Source organism: Lobosporangium transversale (genome assembly GCF_002105155.1).
Source record: "Lobosporangium transversale strain NRRL 3116 chromosome Unknown BCR41scaffold_61, whole genome shotgun sequence".
NCBI lineage: Eukaryota > Fungi > Mortierellomycota > Mortierellomycetes > Mortierellales > Mortierellaceae > Lobosporangium > Lobosporangium transversale.
The window spans coordinates 67,055-83,967 of NW_019029039.1; the positions used below are offsets into that span (position 1 = coordinate 67,055).

The 16,913-nt window shown below is 41.4% G+C and overlaps 3 protein-coding genes across 3 annotated transcripts; 2 read left to right on the forward strand and 1 right to left on the reverse strand.

The window, feature by feature from the left end:
* Positions 1-14: 14 nt before the first annotated feature.
* On the forward strand, positions 15-2,569 carry BCR41DRAFT_363219 (cold-shock' DNA-binding domain-domain-containing protein). Its single transcript, XM_022025856.1, has 6 exons — positions 15-163; positions 1,031-1,086; positions 1,383-1,391; positions 1,475-1,584; positions 1,667-1,752; positions 2,013-2,569. The coding sequence occupies exons 1-6, from the start codon at positions 52-54 to the stop codon at positions 2,333-2,335; spliced, it is 696 nt and encodes a 231-aa protein (XP_021876258.1). The 5' UTR covers positions 15-51; the 3' UTR covers positions 2,336-2,569.
* Positions 2,570-4,619: 2,050 nt separating this feature from the next.
* BCR41DRAFT_313596 (hypothetical protein) lies at positions 4,620-6,626 on the forward strand (the record flags this gene model as incomplete). The annotated part of the gene is made up of 5 exons (XM_022021142.1): positions 4,620-4,944; positions 5,056-5,164; positions 5,341-5,427; positions 5,533-5,832; positions 5,951-6,626. The coding sequence occupies 5 exons, from the start codon at positions 4,620-4,622 to the stop codon at positions 6,624-6,626; spliced, it is 1,497 nt and encodes a 498-aa protein (XP_021876259.1).
* Positions 6,627-9,970: 3,344 nt separating this feature from the next.
* On the reverse strand, positions 9,971-10,648 carry BCR41DRAFT_313526 (hypothetical protein; the record flags this gene model as incomplete). The annotated part of the gene is made up of 2 exons (XM_022021138.1): positions 9,971-10,159; positions 10,277-10,648. The coding sequence occupies 2 exons, from the start codon at positions 10,646-10,648 to the stop codon at positions 9,971-9,973; spliced, it is 561 nt and encodes a 186-aa protein (XP_021876260.1).
* Between the last annotated feature and the right edge of the window lie 6,265 nt (positions 10,649-16,913).

A 16,913-nucleotide genomic window follows, 5' to 3' on the forward strand; every position in this document is an offset into this window, starting at 1 on the left:
ATTTTTTTTTTTTTTTTTTTTTTTACTTTCATTTCATCTTTCAAAAACGCAATGTCGTCCACTTCAGGTAGAAGAACTGGAAAGGTCAAGTTCTTCAACAGCCAAAAGGGCTTTGGATTTATCATCCCATCTGAGAGCACTGAAGCAGCACCCGTTGATGAAAGTAAGTAACCATAATACTCTCTCTCTGACTTCCTTTTCAGTATATTTTATTATTGCTATTGTTATTTTTCTTGCGCAAGGGCCTCAGAAGTAGTGGGTAGAGACATGAGGAATGTGTTGGTCAAAGGACGGAGAGAGTAAGGAGCATGTAATCAACATGTTATAGCCTATTGAGTAACAAGCCTGGATGCTTCTCTTGTATTTGATTTGGGATGTGCAAGCCTTTTAATTCATTTGTGACGTCGATAAGCTCTACAAACGTCTGGATCGAAGTTTTAATAATAACCTTGCAAGAGCAAAAAAAAAAAAAAAGACTACTGTAAATGCTGACCCCTGTTCGTGGGAATGAAGGGATAGACTACGTCTTTTTATTGTATCGAGATATTGGTAGAAATATGAACTTCGTCATGGCAATGGTGTTATTACACAGTGAACGGTTTTTTTGTGCGTGCATAAACGGGTTGCGTTATGTTTATATTATCGTTGATACAACCATTGATCAACGGGTCACAAGATTGAGAAGGAATACAAGAGTGTCACGATTGGTTTGTGCAGCAAAGCGTTGAGCAACTTTGCCGTTAATTAAAGGGAATAGATCGCATCCTCTTGAAGACACTTTTATGCGTACACAGTAACCACCATCGAAGTGTCGTCCTTCCTACTCTCTATCACCTTGTTGAATATGAACTGTATTTTCAATCAAAATGTCTGTAAATCTGTGCTGATCAATTTACCGCTCTCTCTTTCTTTCATCCGCTCTCTGTGTGTATCGTCTTGTCTGTGCCTCTGTGCCTCTGTGCCTCGTTACCTAATATGTCGTATCGTTTGGTCACTACTCTTCTTATATTGATGAACAATCACTTAAAAGTCTTTGTTCACCATACCGCTATCCACAACGATGGTGGATTTAAGAGTTTGGCAGAGGTACACCATTCTCTTAATAGATCTTTTGAAGTCGGCTATTTTTTTATTACTTTCATCAGTGACATTTTTGACGTTAGTTCCTCGGAGCTGGGTGTCATGATTTTATATCCTTAAGTTAACGATACACAAGCATGTCTTTTCTACTGCGAGTGTGCGTGCTTATGACAGCAGCAAAGTGAAACGGAACCACTGACTCTTTTTCTTTTTGTTGCCTTGCTGAATTGCTGAATATGTCCCGTGCTCCCAACTCGGATCTCGTTCACTATCGCATTTATTCGAATTTTTATAATGGATAGGGTGAAGAGGTATTTTTTTTTTTTTTTTTTTTAATAGCCAGCAATTCTTCTAGTGCTCTATATCTATTGTACTAACCTATTGTTTATTATAGGTTGAATACGACTTGGTTCAAGGGCCTAAAGGCATGCAGGCCGCTAATGTAACAGGACCTCATGGTGCATCTGTTCGTGGCGATCCCAATGCAGGACGTGGAGGTTATGGGTAAGTCAGCATTGTCACGCTTTGTCTTGCCGTAGTAAGCACAGTCCATAAAAAAGAACTGAAGCTGACTTTATTAAATTAGGAATGGGCCATACAGGAACCAAGGAGGTCGTGGGGGATATGGTGGCGGATATGGCGGTGGATACGGCGGCTTCGGTGGACCCAATTGTAAGTGAACTTATCGATACGGAGGTTTATTTTACTGAACCAACTGTTTTTATTATTTTTAAATAATCAGAGATACCTTGCGAAAAAAAAAAAGTCAAGTAAATTTGGCGGGAAATACAAAGTAGAAGCCAGAGAGGGATGCGCCCATTAGCTCAATCTTGTGTCTATCCAGATTAGGCAACGTAGTGTTAATTCGTCATTCATACACTCATGCACTAAACTAACCAGCTCGATCGGTGATTACTCAATCTTCTCGATAGCCTTTGGAGGAGGTTACGGAGCCATGGGCAGCATGCCGTATGGCGCACAAGGGGGCCAGCCGGGATATGGTGGCCAAGGCTATGGACAGCAGCACGGTTATGGTGGAAGCATGGGATTCCAACAAGGCAATAATAGCCAGTTTCAATATGGCGGTTATCCCCAACAACAAGGCTACGGTGGTCTGCAAGGCCAACAGGGTGCCCAGCCGACGAACCCACAGGGTGGAGTGCCTTTTGGTGGCCAGCAGCCATATGGCGGTGGTGCGCCTGGCCAAGCTAGCGGATGGAACGCACCAGTTTCAGGAGGAGCTCCACAGCACTAGATCATTATGACGAATATGACGAAGCGATAGACAGGCTTGAGAGCATGATTCGGCAGACACGGAAAAGAGCATGATGAATACAGATTTTAATTCACTTCGGATGTTCGTTGGTTTTCTTAGTCTGCCTTGTCATTCTTCTGTTTGTTTGTTTTGACGACAATACTACTGTTTTTTTTATTTTTATTTTTGTTTTTGTCTTTTTTGTTTGATTGACCACAATAAAAAAAAAGGAACTGCGTTTTTGAGTTAACTACACATGTCATCCAAGGTAATGGATACAATGGTCTCGGAGAGCTATCGAACGCAGCAATGGTAGAGACTGGTGCGTCACGAGGCTCCTTACTTTTAAAATCAAAACATGACAAATGAGAAAGCAGGGAATGGTGGCAAAAAAAAGTAGATAAACATGTTTAACAACAGAATCAGTAAAAAAAAAACGACATTACGAGTCTGATCCTCATCCCACAGGGCCAGGCATTCCCCATCAAACAAATTCTTTGTGCATTTCTTGCTTATCCTTTCCACCTTCTGTCTATTCGTCTGTCTTAGTTCGTAGTCAGATAGTCGGACTTCCCTCTCTTCTCATTGTCCGCTTCATATGCATTGAAGGCTGCTTTTTTTTTTTTTTCTCTCTCTTTTTTTTTATTTCCTTTTAAGCTTGCGCCCCGCAGAAGCACACTCCATCATAATTATTGTGTTTTTTTTTTTTTTTTTTTCTTGTTCATACAGACTACTGTTCGCTATTCTTCATACTCTACCCCTTTTTTTTCCTTTCTGCCTTTTGCTGCTTTATCATTATTTTTTTTATCTCTCTCTGTCATTCCCTCACTCACTCACTGTTCCTTTTCTTTACCATTCATATTTCATAACTTGTACCATAATAATATCATTGGTTGTATTCGACTTCTATTCCTCTGTCTTTTATTTTATTATTTTTTTTTCCTTCTTTTTTTCTTCCTTTCGCTTTCATTCCATAATCACGATTCTGCAACGCAACAACAAGTGTACTTTGAGAAACAAAAAGGCAGTCTGTGACCACAATTGCATTTAATCTCCAAACAAGAAGGTAACAATTACATGCATACCTGTGTATGCGTGCTTTTAATATAATTTCATTTCTTTACTAGAAAGACAACACAATCACTATAATCATTTGTTTCTTCCCCCTCAGGGTGTCTTTACGACCTGATTTTTGAAAGGAAGGAAATGACCTGCTTACAGCCACACCTTCGACCAAACCGGATCTCACAGACATTCACAGGGCCTAACTCAGGACTTCGACTTGTAACGCAAGGAGTGTAAGCATCAGGACTCATGTAGGATACAATCCATCATCATCTTTACTAGGATTAAGCAAGGACATCCTCATTGTTTGTTATTGTCGCCTCCCTCATGCTACACATAGTGCTAAACTGGACTAATGGATGTCGTTAATCGATCACTAGGCTCAGCATTAGTGATGACAATTCCATTTTTCAGTTTTCAGCACAATCAAAAAGATTGGCAAACCCTTTTTGTCAAGGAGTCAGTTTTATTTTCGAAAGAATCTAGACATATAAAACTAACTCTCGGATCTCTCTTTTTGGCTTGACGTCTGTATTGTCAATTCAATAGTCCAACATTGTCCTTTTCAACGGCAACTCCAGATATTCACGCCACGCTATCGATATATCATATGCTGCCTGGTCTGCAACAGGAGGATCCCCTCATGGAGAATGGCAAGCTTACTCAGCTCCCTACCGGATCAGCTGACAGCTCCGCAGCTCCATCGTCCAACAATACCTCTACCTCTACTTCACCATCTTCCTCTATAAGCGAAACCAGCATGACAATCGAGCACGCCAAGGAGACAGGCTTCAGCAGTATCATTCCACAGCTGACAAATGAGGACCCAGGTAACAACTGGATAGTTACAGTCGAGGATTAGATTTTTCTTCATTGGTGATGAATATATGCTCTAGTTGCATTGCCTCTACTCACCACTTATTGGAAAAATTCTTATCATATTTGACTTGCTATAGAAATATGTGATTCTATGGCATCGCTTCAAACACCTTCATCCGTTTCAACAGATCTAAAGTCGGCCAGCTTAGCATGTCCCCCGGTCCCAACCGACTCTCCAAAGGTTGAGAAGATGGAGAAATTAGAAATATCGAGCCCTATTCCACTTTCTCGCCTATTCGATTTTGATAAAGAGGATCAAAAGTCGAACCAGATTGTCAAGAATGCATCTGTAAGACAGGATGAGTCTAAAGATATGAAAGATAATGCTGCTTCGCCTGTAATGCACACTCGGGAAAGGAGCAGTGGTTATGTTAACGGACGTACTAGCTCTTATGACTCTGAAGATGAGGAGATCCGTATTGATGATGATTCTGAAGATGAAGACCAAGGTCCGAAACGGACACGATCTGACAGGCACAAGCAGGCGTTACCCCCTCCTCCACCGCCACCCCCGATTGGACCGCCATCCATCAAGTACTTGCCATCTTCTCTGGAAGAAGCCCAAAGTACATACCAACAAATCGATCACAACATTTATCGTGGAACAAATACTGGAAATTCACCTGTAGATGACTGTCTACCATGTCAATGCAAATACAACCCTCGTAAGTGTCTAGATTGGTGTGTCGATGGAATATAATTTTGTTCTTGATTGACTGGATTTGTTTTAACCAATTTTATTGCATTCATGACTTAATTCAATATTTGGTTCACAGATCGTGACCCCAGGTGGAAGGCTTGTGGACCCGATTGCATCAATCGAAACCTACTTGTTGAGTGCATAGAAGACGACTGCCCATGTGGCTCATACTGTTTGAACAGGAGGTATGTTTCATTTATTAAGTAGGCTTGAAATGGTTATCATTTATGCTATTCTACTTGCTAGTGAGGATCCAAAACGCATATATCTCAATAGAAGACATGTATGTTTTTCGGGATCCAACATCGCTTTGACTGGACCGAATGGTTAACCATCAAAAGCCCATTTTCACACATATTAGGTTTCAAACTAAGCAAAATGCTCGAGTAGACGTTGTCAAAACCGAAAAAAAGGGCTATGGTCTTCGAGCCATGGAAGAACTTTCATCGTATGTTGCCTAATATAATTTATAGTCCTTATCCCTTCAGATTATATTTTTTCACCTGTCAGTCGAACTGGCAAAGACTAACTTATATGGCTTCAACTTTTGTAGTGGAACGTTTGTAATGGAGTATATAGGCGAGGTGCTGCCGCATTCCAGCTTTATTAAGCGCACACGGGAGTACTCTTTGGCTGGCGTTGAACACTTTTATTTCATGTCGCTGCAGGCGGACGAGGTCATCGATGCGACAAAAAAGGGCTGTCTCGCTAGATTTATCAACCACTCGTGCAACCCAAACTGTCATTTGGAAAAGTGGGTAGTCGGTTCCAAGCTCAGGATCGGTATTTTCACCATTAAGCGAGTGGCTGAGGGTGAGGAATTGACGTTTGATTACCAGTTCGAACGCTATGGGTAAGTTGTACTGGCTTTTTAGATTGAGCCATAGTTCATTATTTTATATTGTATCATTGTCATCTTTATCACACATATTGATGCGTGCTATTTTTTGCTTTATTTCGAACCTGTTTAGTGCTGAAGCTCAAAAATGCTACTGTGGGGAACCTAACTGTACGGGATTCATTGGTGGAAACAAAAGATCATCTGCGGCAAGGTTTGATAATTACAGCAACCTTGATGAGGTAGAAGACGAAGATGAGATTGATCTTGAGAACCAAATGAGTCTGCGGCACCCTAAGAAGGAGAAAGGCAACGATGGTGACTATCAGGACGAATACGAGCAACGCAGGATTGCTCGCGGTATTGAAGACCCTCTTCTTGTGGAGAAACTGGCACGTATAATGTTCATGAAGCCCAAAGTTGAGAAGAGTAAGCGTCTCTTGGCGAAGCTTATGGCGACTACCGAACGAGCTTGTTTGAGGAGGTTTCTAGTCCTACATGGTCTTGTGATTCTAAAAGCTTGGCTCAAACATTATAAAGATGAGCCCGATATTATTGAAGGTATCATGTTGGTCTTACCAAATATCCCTCTCCTTTCGAGGAATGCTATCGAAGATTCACAAATTGATGAGGCAATACAAGAGATCGCTGAAGGGCCAGAATGTGCATCTAAAGGCATGGCACGAGATCTTTTAACACAGTGGAAGGAGTTGAAGCCAGCTTACAGGATCCCGAAAGCTAAGAAACCTGTAAGTGTTTTTTTTCTCACTTGTATATTGGTGCAGTACCTCAGAAATTGCCCGATCTGACACTGATTCTCGGATTGTCCACTCATTAATAAATTAATGAATAGGTCACGCCTGTTGTAACTGAAACTGCCAGCACCCCATTGGATGAATCATCCAGCTTTATGTCGCCTGCAGAATCGAATGGATCTGGTTCTGCAGAAGGACTGGGCAAGAGACAGTACGAGGATGAAGATCGCGCATCAACTCCTGCCGGCATGGAGAAGCGTGGGAAGTTTGAAGTTCATGCCATCCAGACGCCCTCCGAAGAGCCGGATTCACAAACAATTCCATCCGAAGCTTCTAGATACCATACTTATCCACATACCTCTCCTGATTATGGTAGCCTCCGGTCAGAATCGCATCGACCTCTTGATCACTATGGTTATGGACGTGATGGACGTGATGGACGTGATGGCGGCTATGGTCGCATGGATTATGGGCGACACGATCACCATAGCCGAGAGGGATCATATGGCCGTTCTGATCCAGGTTATGGCAGATCCGATTCTTATGGGCGTATGGATCCGTACGGTATGTCCAAAGCTAGTTACGAGCGCGGGCGCTACGAACACTACAGGAGTGACCGTGATCGTGAACGAGATCGCTACTACGACTATTACCGTGAGCGCGATTATGACAGAGACTATCGCAGTCACCGCGATTCTCGCGAGTTACGAGATATGCGCGACCCAAGAGATATCCGAGATGATCGTGACAGGGATTACAGAGACATGAGGGACTACAGAGATCCGCGCGACTTATACTCACATCCTCCTCCATCTCCCAGACCCAGAGACCGTGACCATTCACCCAACGGGGCAGTACGTAGAGACCGTTCACCTTCAACGTCTACTCAACCAGGCAGCTGGCGTGGGGATAAATCTCGTTCAACTTCACCATCTAAAGAGCTACACAGCAGCCATGCGTTGGAGTCTAATACATCACAGAGCGATGGCGTCAAAACGGGTACACAAGCGCCACAGAGTACCGGGGCTCCAGATCAAACTACGTCTGCGTCATCTAATGGAAACTTGCCTGTTCTTCTTGCTGAGGAAGCAACTGTTAGACCGCCTTTGGTCGTTACACCCGAAAAGACAGATAATCAAGCCTCAGCACCTTTAGCACCGACACCATTGCGTAACTACTCTTTGTCGGCTGATCTACCAGAAAATAACGTTTCAGCTGCTGAGCCATCAGCTGTTACAGCTGGCACTCCATCCACGACCAGCACAGCACCGATATCATCCCATTACGCTAACGATTATCACTATAGAAGCAGCAGTAGCCATGTTGACTATCCACATTCTCGCTACAGCGGCTACCATCACTCCTCGAGGTACTATCGCCATTCATCTTCTAGTTATCCTCATCACTCCAGCTCTCACCATAGCTACCGCGGACTGTCGCGCTCTTATGCGTCGCCAACTAGTTACCCTCCTCCTGCCCCTGTTCCCGCTCCTATTGAGCTCCCACCCAACTGGGCCAAAGCTACAGATTCCGAAGGTCGCGTCTATTATTACAACGAAATTACAAGAGCAACACAATGGGATCCTCCAAGAGTAGAGCCACCAACAGTCTCTGCACCAGTTCCTCCTGTTGAAGCCATTCCACAAGCGCCTGCTGCACACTACTCTCAGCCTCACACCTACCATCATCATAGCCATCATCACCAACATCAAACCCACTCGCAGGCCCATACTGTCAGACCTGTGACGCCGGAGCCACCCAAACCAGTCAACATTGATGGTTTTACACAAGAGCAGCTGCAGGAAGTTATCGGACGTGCATATGACAAGCAGAAGCAAAAGAATTTGGCTAATGGAATTGGCAGTGCGGGAGCTAGTGTCCATGACGTGGACTCGCCTAGTGCCCGTGGTGGCAACGTGCTTTCACCCTCGATATCTCGCGCTGGAAAGCCTTTGAAACCTATGACAGAAAAAGACCTAAAGGCAGCTGTAAGCTTTTATTATTATTATTATTATTATTATTATTATTATTTTTATATTGTTATTATTAGTGGTACTGCTTATTACTTATTGTACAGGTACTGTAGAATCCTTTTGGTCCTGAAAATGATTTCTTGAACTGATTATGGTTTTACACATTCTTGACATATTACAATAGGTTGGAGCCTATGTTGTTAAGAACATGGCCAAATATAAAATCAAGCTGTCTGCGGATATATTTAAGAAACAGGCACGCAAGGTAATGGATCTTACATCATGGCAGATTATGAAATATATAGCATTTGTCTACTAATGGAGGTGACCACGGGTTTCGATTATTCACATATGGTTTCTTTCTATTACTCACAAATAGATCACACATTTGATTGCAGACAAGGAAATGCGCTCAAAGCCTTACAGGGCTGGAGAGATGACTGAAATCACAACGGTCGTTAAAAATAAAATTCGGCGGTTCATCAAGGAATATATGACAAAATATCTAAAGAGACAAGCCAAGGAAAATGAGCGGTCTCTATTATCATCAACTAGTACTTCAACATTGGTCAATGGCACAAAGAACTCGGTCTCTCATGTGATCGTACTGGGTGCCGATGGAGTACCAGTCCCTCTCTCAGGAACTGGTTCAGGGCTATTGTCAACCTCCAACTCAGCTTCGCCAGTGACACTTGCAGCAACCTCTGGGGCGGCCGTAAAGAAAGGATATGGTGATGCTGACGTGGATGATGATGATGATGTCAAGTACGGCGAGGGTGGCGATGATGGTGACGAGGAGGAAGGCGATCTGGAAGGAGATGATGATGATGATGGCGGCGTTGCTGCTGTACCATCGTTTTCGGTGGAGCTTCCTCTTTGAGTTAAATCAAAAACACTTCTTCGCCTTTGTATTCCAAACTTTGATACCCTCAGCTCTATCCTTTGATTACTCACGCTCTTGGACTTTCCCCTATTCTCACTTCCGCAAGTTGATTTCTGTTGCTTTTTATTATTATTTTTTTTTATTTCGTTAGTTGACAATCATTGATTTTATTCTCATCGCCATCGCACATCCACATACAAACACAAACAACTGAACATTCTGTATGATAGCCACCACTTTTTTTTTTTTTTTTTTTTTTTTTTTTTTTTTTTTCCTTTCACCCTTCCGTATCATTTTTCTTTGTAGCTATTCTATTATCGCGCCCGTTTTTATATTCAAATATGCAAATATTCGCATCATTCTTTCAACTTAGAAGAAAAAACAATATGTATCAAACATCAAACGAGACTCTTGCAACAAAAAAAAGCCTTAATAAAATAACTGCATCAGATCAGGCTATTTTTTTATTACTATTATTATTAATATTATCTCTGTTGCTGTCACTGGTGTCATTTCTTAGTTGATAGCAATCCATTGATCTTTTAATTGTTCGCCGCGGGGCTAGCAGGAACACCACCATACTTGTCCTTCCAGATCCAGGAGTTGCCGACCATTTCCACGCCTTGAGCAGCGGCCAAACGATAGTATTTTGCAGCTTTGAACATATCCTTCTTGACACCTACGCCATGGTAGTAACACCACGCCAGATCGTTTTGTGCATCAGGGTCACCCTTTTGATTGTTTAAAAAAAAAAAAAAAAAAAAAAAAAAGAAAAAAAGAAAAGAGATTATTAGCAATGAGAAGAGAAAAATAAAACAATACATGTACATGCTTAAAAAGATTCTTACCAAGTTAGCTGCAATCTCAAAGTAATAGGCTGCAGTCTTCTTATTCTTCTCTGCTCCCCATCCATGTCGGAAGCAGATACCAAGCTCATAAATGGCCAAGACCAATTCGCCTTTGGCAGCTGTACTTGCAAAGGAATCTCGGCTTTTGAGATCTCCCACTGCATGCTCTGCACTCTTTTGTAAATATTGGAACGCTAACTGACGATTGGAGGTACATCCCCATCCATGACGGACTGCTAGACCATACATCAGCATTCCAACAGGATCTCCCATTTCTGCAGCAGTTCGGAAGAACTGTGTCGCCTTTGTAATATCCCCCACTTCATGATAATCAATTCCTTGACGGACAAAATCCTCTGCCTTCTCGGGCATGGGGTTTGAAGGACCCATAGCTTCTTCAGGGCGAACATATCCACCTGCAGCAAAATGATGCGCGGGATGGGGGTTTAATCCAGGCCCGGGTGTTCCACTACGGGAAGGGGGGAGGGGCAATGACGAAGATGAGCCATTTAATCCACCAGAGTATCCATTTTGGCGGTAGATTCCTCCTCCTCCCCCTCCTCCTCCTGAGCCTGATGATGCTGATGATACGCCTGGCGGAAGTGGTGATCCTGGGGTACGAGTTGGAGGGGCGTTATTCATGGGACCAGGTGATCGAGATCGTGGTATAGTGAAGCTATTACTGCTGTTATCGTGACTGTAATCACTAGGTAAAAGATTTGATCGATCGGTTCGAGAACGAGTACTTTCATAGCTAGGTCGAGGCGCCTGGTTTTGAAGTTGTCGATGGGCCATGCTGGGCGAAGAAGAGTCGCTCCGTCCTGCTCCATGGCTTCTAGATCGACTAGTGCTACCGCTAGCGGTGTAGCTATCTGCAGAAGTACTCCTCTCCGGAACATTCACTGCACCATTGCCATTTCCTGCGTGGTAATGAGAAGGACTAGTGTTATTACGGGTCATTGAAGGCCTGCTTTCCTCTTGCCTTGCATGCTGCTCAACCGGGGAGGATGAGCTATTCTGCTGCTGTCGTGTTCTTTCCTCTCGTTGCTCTTGAATCATTTTTTGAGACTCCGTGAGACTGCTGGCTCCAGATCCTTGACTCAACATCGTGGGTCTTTGACCTGGTGCAAATAGACTGATATTGGGGACCCCACCATTTGGTGTACGTTTATACGACATGGATAATCGAGAAATTGATCGGCGGTAGGAGAGCATCGATCCAGAATCAGAATCATCACTATCATCGTCCTGAGTCTGAGTTGATGGTTGCTTCTGTTGGTGTTTTTCTGTATCACGATTTCCTGATGGTCCTTTATCATCGCCATGGTCAACTGGTAGATATGAGAGTGGAGAAGATGGAGAGTTATCAACATTGGCTCCACCAGGGCTGCTGTTGCCATGACGATATTGGTTTCTAGAAGAAGAAATCGAGGTTGCAGATCCCGACGAGCTTGATAACTTAAGCTCGCCGTTCTCCATATGACGCGAGGACGATGAGTAAGCAGAGCCTCCAGAAGGTGATTGTCTCAATGATCCACCTTGGAGGTTGTCGCGTGAGTGCGACGAGGCTGAATGTCCAGATGCTGTTGACGATGACTGTTTTAACTCACCGGAGCGAGGATAGTATTGTTGCTGTTGCTGAAAGTTGGGTTGTTGTTGACCAGCGCTAATTGATTTTTTGCGTGCTTGTTGATATCTTGCTTGCTCATAGCTTTGGATAGATACGCGATCTTGGACTGGCTCTTCAAGTCTTGTTAGACTAAGATGCGATGTAATTGCATCAACCGGAGCTGGAGGCGAGACGGGCGTCGATGGGGAAACGGGTGAAGGCGGCCCATGGTGACCTTGACCTTGGCCTTGACTTGAAGCAGGTGTTCGCAGGTAGCTGAGCTGACTCTGTTTTGGTTTCACCCCACTGCTTCCACTATCGCCTCGAGAGACAGGCCCACCATAGCTGTAATTATTGTTATTGTTGTTGCTACCGTTATTATCGTACTGTCGTGAGGAAGTGGATGAGAAAGAGGATTGGGGCGTCAAATCGTGGTTCGAACGTGACGACTGAGATAGAGGTTGATCTGGATAAAGGACATAGGACTGAGGCTGGCTACCACCACTGTTAGGTCCATAGCGTTGTTGCTGTTGGCTGGTCATGTTGATGTTATAAAAGAAATGTTTTTTGGTGTTGAAATATAGTCGTAGTTACTAGAGACGTGATACTATCGAAAGAAGTGTAGCTGTATGCTATATGCTGTGTAACCAATGCTGTTTCTGTTGATCTGCAAGAAGTGAAAGTTGAACAGGACACATTTATAACAAATAATAATAAGAAAGAGTTAGTAACCTTTACGACTAGATCCATAAAAGCAAAAGTAAATGAAATGGGATATTGTTGAGGTCTCGGCAACTTCTATCTCCACAGTAGAGATATTTATACAAAAACGTGCTCAAAATACTGCAGTGCAGTGCATGGCATAGCATAAAGTAAAAAAAAAAAAAAAAAAACACAACTGAGATACTGAATACCACTCGGTCATTCCACCTTCGCAACCTCTTCCCCAAGCTTCAGGGGCAATATCAATTTTGCCTTGCTTTCTCATCTCGTCTACTCCATAAACTTACAAAGCTCCTCCTCGTGCTTGACTTGTGGTATATAATGTGTATTCTTGAATATGTTCTGTTTCGTCAACTCTCTTGTTTGAACCAGCAAAATGAAGATAGTCGAGTGAGACAAAGTAATGAAAGTAAGACAAATAATTGACCTCGTGCACACAGTCAGGCACACGAGGAAACTATAGGGGAAGAAGCGCAACAAGCAGTTGGAAAAGTGAAGAAAGAAAATAAAAAGGAATGAAAGAAGAATGAGACGGAGAAAGAGAGAATGAGAGAATGCGAGAAAGAGAGAAAGAGAGAAAGAGAGAAAGAGAGAAAAGAGAAGGAGGGAAGGGTGCAATGGGGAGGCGAGATGAGGACAGAAGGGAGAGAAAGCAAAAACTGTTGTAGTAAACAGTTTGCTTACCATCCAAAAAGGGGAGTGGTGGTAGTGGAGTGGAGGGGAACAAAAGAATAAAATAAGTTAAAAAAGTAAAATTAACATTTGTAAATAAATAAATGATATGAATAAAGTGGGAGAGAGCCCTATTTCTTCCAAGCTCTCTTCCACTTTTTCATTGATTCAGCACAAAAACATGCAAAACAACGGATATAAACACTTATTAAGAAAGGGAGACCAAAGCGACGATCCAGAAAGTGTTTACATGAACATGAGGCTAGCACAGACATCTCTCGCTTTATTTTATTTTTACTTTACTCCATCTTTTAGCTACTCTGCTATTGCTTTCGATAGTCGGACTATTGCATTATTATGCCTTACTCGTCCTTTGCCACCTGTCTTCACATTCTTTGTCCTGTCTCGTCTTGTCTCGATTTGTCCTGTCTGCGTACTTGGTTGCAAAAAAAACTGCTCTCAACATCCCAAAAAAAAAAAAAAGAAAGAGAAAAACGAGGTATTGCAGCAAATTGCAGGAAAGCGATATAAAAATAATCCGCTATCAAAAAAAAAAAAAAAAAAAAAAAAAAAAAAAAGAATAGGATCATAGATCAGCAGACCAACCACGCAAATCATGCCATGCTCCATTGAGCAAGGCCACCATACACCTTGAACTACTACAAGGCTCTTGTCAGCGAGATATCTGGTGCTCAACTCCATTTCCTGCTTCTATCTATCTGTCTAGCCATCCGAATATCCTTCTTTCTATCTATATCTCTCTGCTTGTCTCTTTTTTAAGCAGCTCATAGAAATGAATATAGCCTCTATAATTTAGGTAGTACATTTCTTCGGCCATCATTTCCTTTTGGTTCAACCAGTATCTAACAATTTCACGAAAAAAAAAAAAAAAAAAAAAAAAAAAAAAAAGAAATTACGCGTCCTATGGTTAAAAAAATCTGGGCAAATTGTATTGATATAAACGATCGATGCTTGCTGTGTGATGTTTAAGAAAAGCGCCAAAATGGTGGTTCGTCGAGATACCTTGATAGATATTATTATATTTATGCATTTTATGAATATCCTAACCCTGGCTCTCAACTTCTCCAATTCGTTTTTGAGGTTTCTTTATATTGTTTTTCATGTAATTTCTCTAAAGCAGCGCTAAAAAAACGTTAGGCCGTTTGTGCTTTCGTTTTCATAGTCTAAACGATGGCATGTGTTCAATGATAGCTCATCTTTTTTTTCTATTTCTTGTTCAAACGGATGATAATGGAGCAATAAAAAAACGTACTACTCTTTTCTTACTCCTTTTTTTTTTTCTCTTACTGACTTCACCAGAGTGATGAGTATTTTTCATCCTTCTATTTCATCGCAACAGATTTCTTACTTTATTTGATAATAATAGTTTCAAGGTTTGCTGTCCTACATAACCAGCAAAATCCAATTCGTTCAGGGCAGGAAAAAAATAAAAAACTGATAAAACTTGGGATATAGAGCCCTCGATGTAAAATTACTCTGTCTCGACCTGCTTCACCTAACAAACGCCCAATTCCGAACAATTCTACTTACCCACTTTTACTTTTTAACATTTCATTTCCCTGAAAGAAAAGGAAGAAAAAGAAATCATATGAACATGATAATCACAATTTTTTTTTTTTTTTTTTTTTTTTTTGCCTGGGCGTAAGGCATTTTGCAATATTGTAATAATATTAACTAAGGGTTTATTATGCTTGACAAACATCAGTGTATATACAATCTTACGATCAACAAAAAGATATTCTTTGCTGTGTTTTGACTGACTTGCTTTTGCTTACATGCGCAATTAATCGTGGCACACGACTATTTATATTGCATTCCAATAAAAAAAAAGGGGGGGAATGCGAGGACCTTTAACGTTATGGCAGCAAAAATAAAGACATCACACCACAACATTAATAACACCTCAACCACTTTTGGATCCTCAACTTGGATTAGTTAACGTGCCGTCTCCTTGCTATCTCGGATGCTAGCGAGGCTTCCAGGATAAGCTTCTTTTCTTGCTTACTATTACTTGACATACTAATATCACATGCCCAATATGCCACCTTCATTTGGGTAAAAGGTTAGAAAAAGTTTGAAGTCGAGCAGAAAAAGTTAGTAGATTATTAGAGATAGGTAATTAAAAAAAGAATGTGCTTTGCAAAGGCTCTGAAGAGAACTAAGGGGCTGGTCTTTTCTTTTAATACAAACCGAGCTGGTTCCACAAAAAAAAAAAAAAAAAAAAAAAAAAAGGAAAAGAAGAAAGGAGCTATACACATAAAATATGGTTGCTAAACGTGTTAGTCTAGAAAAGAAAGCTCTTTGTTTCTCATAACAATGTTTGCCATGTTTTTTTTGTTCATGTAGGCCTTCCATCCATATCCCAGAATGATTGGTTCGTTGCACCAAAATGTGGAGAAAAAAACGTGGCGCACGCGACCAATAATGATTTTAGATCGGAATCGATGGTATGTCTGCAAAATTTCCCGCCTTCTTTAAGAACCATATGGCTCTTTTTATTTATTATTGTTTTGTTTTTACTTTTGAACTTTCAAAAGGGGGCGGATAAACGGAGTCATTAAAGGATCTACAGCTGTGTAATCGTTCCAATGTTGAAGTTTTTTTTAATATATATATATAGTGTTATAAACTCTTGCTGTACAAATGTACTGCAAGATATATACACGCAAAACAAAAAGATTGAATAGTTATTGACCTTGATATTATTGTTAACATGAAATCATCTCATTTTCAACACAGGGTCATCAATAGAAACATTTTTTATGAAGATGTACATTATATCAAACAATATCTGCTCACGTATGATGACAGCAATGGAGGATCATAAGATCTGCATTTCTGTTCATCGATTTGCTCATCATGCAATACCGACGTCTGATATATCGCCATTTGATCTAATTCTCGATTACATGTTCTATAAAATCAGGTTTATACACTTCTCGGGACACCTTTGTGTAAATACATTATCGATAAATGTCAAATACGGAATGATGTTGCTGTCTGGATACACATTCATTGCTCTTAAAAGTCCGGTTTTCAAGGTTGCCAACGAATAGAAGTTCAGGTTTACATTTCATGTTCATGGAAAGGCCGAGCCTAGGTCGAAGTTGGACTTGAATCGTTTTAATTGGCTACATGCTGAGCGAATCATAAGATCTATACCAAAAGTCTGGCCATTAAACTTTTTTTTTTTTTTTTTTTTTTTTTTTTTCACTGCATGCACTGTATATACAGAACCCTGGTGCTATTGAACTAAATGTGAACGAATATATATCAATGTGGCAATATCGGGAAGCAGCTTGTGTCCCTGAATTGAACCCATACTACAAATGATTGGCCGCAAGTAGATTAAAGAATGACCTTGAACCGACAAGGCTCAGATATTACCTTGTTTTATGACGTGTTATATGCAATGGTGTATACAATAAAGACGGTAGTTGTATATATATATATTATAAACTTCCCGTCAGTGTTTTGATAGGGTCTTCTGTTCAAGCATTAATTAATAGCTTTTTTCAGCACCATGCGTTCGTTTTGCACCTTTCAAAGATCAAAGTCGTCGAGAGAATGATAACTGCTTAAAGATCTTAAAAGGAGTATTGTTCTACCGGA

What these genes read in the sequence shown, in the direction of transcription:
- BCR41DRAFT_363219 (XM_022025856.1), top strand. Translation starts at nt 52, where the DNA reads ATGTCGTCCACTTCAGGTAGAAGAACTGGAAAGGTCAAGTTCTTCAAC. An exon ending in AGCAGCACCCGTTGATGAAA is followed by an intron (nt 164 to 1,030) that starts GTAAGTAACCAT and finishes ATCACTTAAAAG; the next exon opens with TCTTTGTTCACCATACCGCT. An exon ending in GCAGGACGTGGAGGTTATGG is followed by an intron (nt 1,585 to 1,666) that starts GTAAGTCAGCAT and finishes TTATTAAATTAG; the next exon opens with GAATGGGCCATACAGGAACC.